This window comes from Chrysemys picta, chromosome 8, assembly GCF_011386835.1.
Source record: "Chrysemys picta bellii isolate R12L10 chromosome 8, ASM1138683v2, whole genome shotgun sequence".
Taxonomy (NCBI): Eukaryota; Metazoa; Chordata; order Testudines; family Emydidae; genus Chrysemys; species Chrysemys picta.
In genome coordinates this window covers 97861155-97866172 of record NC_088798.1, presented here as the reverse complement: position 1 = coordinate 97866172, position 5018 = coordinate 97861155, and the positions used below count along the sequence as shown (strand labels likewise).

General features: G+C 52.5%; 1 protein-coding gene across 1 annotated transcript; it reads right to left on the bottom strand.

The window, feature by feature from the left end:
- Positions 1–1972: 1972 nt before the first annotated feature.
- On the bottom strand, positions 1973–4697 carry LOC135973190 (uncharacterized). The gene is made up of 2 exons (XM_065554999.1): positions 3720–4697; positions 1973–2725 (listed from the first exon to the last, which is right to left on the bottom strand). The coding sequence occupies exons 1-2, from the start codon at positions 4294–4296 to the stop codon at positions 2250–2252; spliced, it is 1053 nt and encodes a 350-aa protein (XP_065411071.1). The 5' UTR covers positions 4297–4697; the 3' UTR covers positions 1973–2249.
- Positions 4698–5018: the final 321 nt, after the last annotated feature.

Here is a 5018-nt window from a genome sequence, read left to right as displayed (position 1 = left end):
CAGCTATCCCACAGTTCCCGCAGTCCCCTCTGCCCATTGGAATTCTGGGTGTAGCCGGCAATGCCTTCTGGGTAACAAAATGTGTCGAGGGTGCTTTTGGGTAACTGTCGTCATCCGTCCATCACTCCTGCCCTCCCTCCCTGAAAGCGCCGGCGGGAAATCATTTCGCGCACTTTTCCAGTCATTGACAGCGCGGATGCCACAGCACTGCGAGCATGGAGCACGCTGCGACCATCGCTGCAGTTGTGGCCGCTCTCAACGCCTTGCAGCTTATCATACAGGTTTCCCTGAGGCAGATGCAGAAAAGTCAGGCAAGGAGGCTACGGCACCGCGGTGATGTCCTGAAGTCTGAGAGTAGCACGGACCTGTCAGAAAGCAGGGGACCCAGTACCGAGGACATCGCGGTGGCAATGGGTCATGTTGATGCCGTGGAACGGCGATTCTGGGCACGGGAAACAAGCACTGAGTGGTGGGACCGCATAGTGCTGCAGGTCTGGGATGAATCCCAGTGGCTGCGAAACTTTCGCATGCGGAAGGGAACTTTCCTTGAACTTTGTGGGTTGCTGTCCCCTGCCCTGAAGCGCAGTGACACCCGGTTGCGAGCTGCACTGAATGTACAGAAGCGAGTGGCCATAGCCCTGTGGAAGCTTGCAACGCCAGACAGCTACCGGTCAGTCGCGAACCAGTTTGGGGTGGGCAAATCTACCGTGGGGGTTGTTGTGATGCAAGTAGCCAAGGCAATCGTTGATGTACTGCTGCCAAATGTAGTGACCCTGGGAAACGTGGAGGCGATCATAGATGGCTTCGCAGCGATGGGATTCCCAAACTGCGGTGGGGCCATAGATGGAACTCACATCCCTATCCTGGCACCGGACCACCAGGCCACCCAGTACATTAACCGAAAGGGCTACTTTTCCATGGTGCTGCAAGCACTGGTGGACCACAGGGGACGTTTTACCAACATCTACGTGGGATGGCCGGGCAAGGTTCATGACGCTCGTGTTTTCAGGAACTCTGGTCTGTTTAGACGGCTGCAACAAGGTATTTACTTCCCGGACCACAAAATAACTGTTGGGGATGTGGAGATGCCTATAGTCATCCTCGGGGACCCAGCCTACCCGCTAATGCCCTGGCTCATGAAGCCCTATACTGGCGCCCTGGACACTGAAAAAGAACTCTTCAACTACCGGCTGAGCAAGTGCAGAATGGTGGTGGAGTGTGCTTTTGGCCGTCTCAAGGGGAGATGGAGAAGCTTACTGACTCGCTGTGATCTCAGCGAAACCAATATCCCCATTGTTATAGCAGCTTGCTGTGTGCTCCACAATCTCTGTGAGAGCAAGGGGGAGACCTTTATGGCGGGGTGGGAGGTTGAGGAAAATAGCCTGGCTGCTGATTACTCACAGCCAGACAGCCGGGCGATTAGACGAGACCAGCGGGAAGCGCTGTGCATCCGGGAGGCTTTGAAAGCAAAGTTCCTCAGTGAGCAGGGTAACCTGTGACTTTAAAGTTTGTGTACTGAGAAGCTGAACCTGCCCCCGTTTCTTTACCCAGGTAATGTTGACTATCCTATCCAGTTACATACCCCCTTCACCCCCCTTCCAACACACGTTGCGAAATAAAAATAGTTCAACTTTGTTAAAGCACACCGTTTTCTTTAATACTGTTTTCGCGGGAATTTTTTAAAACTGGGACGCAGACTGTGGTGCGGAGCGGGTGTAGTGTAGTGACGCGAATGCAGCTTCTAAACTCAAGGATTGACAGGCTCCGCTGCGGTGGGATGGTTGTTTCAACGGAGCCTGTCACCCCTCCTGATCGGGACTGTGTGTATGGGGGGGTCTATGTGACTTTGTGGCAGGGGGAAGACGGTTACAGATCCCCTGCTGTGTGGCTCTGTGATCCTGCCTAAGGACCGCCGCTTAAGATCTGTAACTGCCCTCCCCTGCCACAAAGTCACAGAGCAACCCACCCCCCACCACATAACATGAAAACAACCTCCCAGACTAACCAGGGTAACTAGTCACTGCATCACTGCACTGTGTATGTGCCCTGCTGCTGTGCCTGCCCCCGACTATGTACCCTGCCAAAGGTGACTGTCCTGTCCAATTACCAACCCCCTTTCCCATCCTCCTCCAAAAGAACATGATTGAAACAGTAGTTTACAGAAACGTATTTTTTATTATCAACTACACATGGCATTGGGAGGTGAAACTTGGACGGGGGCTTGTGTCAGGCGGGAAGGAAAGAACTTTTCAAATTTTGGGAAATGAGAGCCTTCTGCTACTAGAGCTCTCTGCAGGGGTGGAGTGAGACTTAGCAGGGACTCTGCCGCCTCTCCTTCTTTGCACTTTGGGTGAGGTGGGTATGGGACTTGGTGGCAGGGGAGGGCGGTAAGAGATGGACTGCAGCGGGGCTCTGTCCTCCTGCCTCCGTTCCTGCAGAACATCCACAAGGCGCCGGAGCGTGTCCGTTTGCTCCCTCAGTAGTCCAAGCAGCGTTTGAGTCGCCTGCTGGTCTTCCTGCTGCCACCTCTCCTCCCGATCCATGTTGGCTTGGTGCATTCGGGTCAAGTTCTCCCGCCACTGGGTCTGCTGTGCTGCCTGGGCTTGGGAACAGGACATAAGCTCAGAGAACATGTCCTCCCGTGTCCTCCTCTTCCTACGCCTAATCCGCGCTAGCCTCTGGGAGTGTGATTCCAGGCTAGGTTGTGAGACAGTCGCAGATGGGGCTGTGGAAATGGGAAAAAGGGAGTGAATTCCTCAGAAAGAAAAATGTAGTTGTGAACAAAGAACATAGTCTTTCTCTGTGAACAAGACCATGCACAGCACCTATCACATGCGCACTCAGCACAAGGTCGAATTTTCGGCCTTCGCATTCAGTGCCTGGGGTCTTGCACAGCACATTTGAGAAGCGGGGCAGCACAACGGAATTTCTGTTGCAGGCAGACATGGTAAGCCGTACACTTGTGGCAGTTTAAAACTTTTAGATTACCACTGCCCTCATTTCACATTTAAAGCTATGTCAGTTCCTGCAGCCAGCAATCCGGCAAGCGGGAACTCTGCCCCTGTCCCACCCCCTCGCGGCTGTCCCCGGGAACGATCCCTTTCGGCTGCCCCTCTCCCGCCTCCACCGCGTGGCTAAAAACCAGCGGTTACAGTTCTGTCAAGGAACGGGAAAGCAGTCCCAACACTAACATTCCCCTACCTAATTAAAAGCAGGTCACCATGGGCGACATCACCCTGATGAGGATCTCTGAGAGCGACAGACAGAGAATGCTCCGGGAAAGCCTCCAAAGACCAGGGCCGTATGCCGCCCTGCTATGCAGAGCAATGATTCCCGAGTACGTGATAGTCTCGTGGCGCGGCAACGTCTCGTACTTCGGAGGACCCAATAAGGCCGCTCTCCCCAGGAACCTCATGGAACGGCTTTCAAGTTACCTCCAGGAGAGCTTCGTGGAGATATCCCAGGAGGACTACTGCTCTATCCCCGGACATATAGACCACATTTTACTGTAGCTGCAGTAGCAGGGAATAAACAGTAGAGTGGCTTGTGCAGGACAATCACTGAAAACCGGACATTGCTAGATTTTTTTTCAAAACTTGCACTGCCCGTGACTAAACCGTTAAGAGCATAGGGCACACTAATCATGAACAACCCATTCTTTTAATTGTTAATATTCCTGTTTTGTTAAAAATAAATGTTTAGATGTTTACAACACTTACTGGCTGATCCTTCACCAGATTCTGTGTCCGGGGTAACGGCTGGGGACGCTTCGTAGGGGATCTCTGTAAGGGTGATGAAGAGATCCTGGCTGTCGGGGAAATCAGCGTTGTGAGCGCTGCCGACTGCCTCGCCCTCCTCATCTCCTTCCTCATCTTCCACGTCCCCTAACATGTCTGAGGAACCGGCCGTGGACACTACCCCATCCTCAGAGTCCACGGTCACTGGTGGGGTAGTGGTGGCGGCCGCACCGAGGATGGAATGCAGTGCCTCGTAGAAACGGGATGTCTGGGGATGGGATCCGGAACGTCCGTTTGCCTCTTTGGTCTTCTGGTAGCCTTGTCTCAGGTCCTTGATTTTCACGCGGCACTGCGTTGCATCCCGGCTGTATCCTCTCTCTGCCATGTCTTTAGAGATCTTCTCGTAGATCTTTGCATTCCGTCTTTTGGATCGCAGCTCAGAAAGCACGGACTCATCGCCCCACACAGCGATGAGATCCAAGACTTCACGATCAGTCCATGCTGGGGCCCTCTTTCTATTCACAGACTGCACGGCCATCACTGCTAGAGAGCTCTGCATCGTTGCCAGTGCTGCTGTGCTCGCCACGATGTCCAGACAGGAAATGAGATTCAAACTGGCCAGACAGGAAAAGGAATTCCAATTCAAATTTTCCCGGGGCTTTTCCTGTGTGGCTGGTCAGAGCATACGAGCTCGCACTGCTGTCCAGAGCGTCAACAGAGTGGTGCATTGTGGGATAGCTCCCGGAGCTATTAGCGTCGATTTCCATCCACACCTAGCCTAATTCGACATGGCCATGTCGAATTTGGCGCTACTCCCCTCGTCGGGGAGGAGTACAGAAGTCGAATTAAAGAGACCTCTATGTCGAACTAAATAGCATCGCAGTGTGGACGGGTGCAGGGTTAATTCGATGTAACGGCGCTAACTTCGACATAAACGCCTAGTGTAGACCAGGCCTAAGGAACCCATACATTGAGCCAGTAGCAAAAGAATGAAACTGTTTAGAACAGATGAAGTGGTGAGCAGCGAGGGATACATCCATGTTGTGATTCTGGAGCTTGTGGAAACATAAATGCAATTCATTCTTTTGAGTTGCATGTAAGGAGTTTGGACATGTCTCTTCCAACACATGGTGTTGACCATGCAATTGCAAAATCAACACCACATAGTAGCAGGTTATTTACAAGGGGGCAAATCCTCATCCTGGTGTGCTGGTTTATTATTATCCAAATAATAAACTTGTTCAGTAGAGGTTTCATGTGGGTTCAGAGGGAAGAATCCTC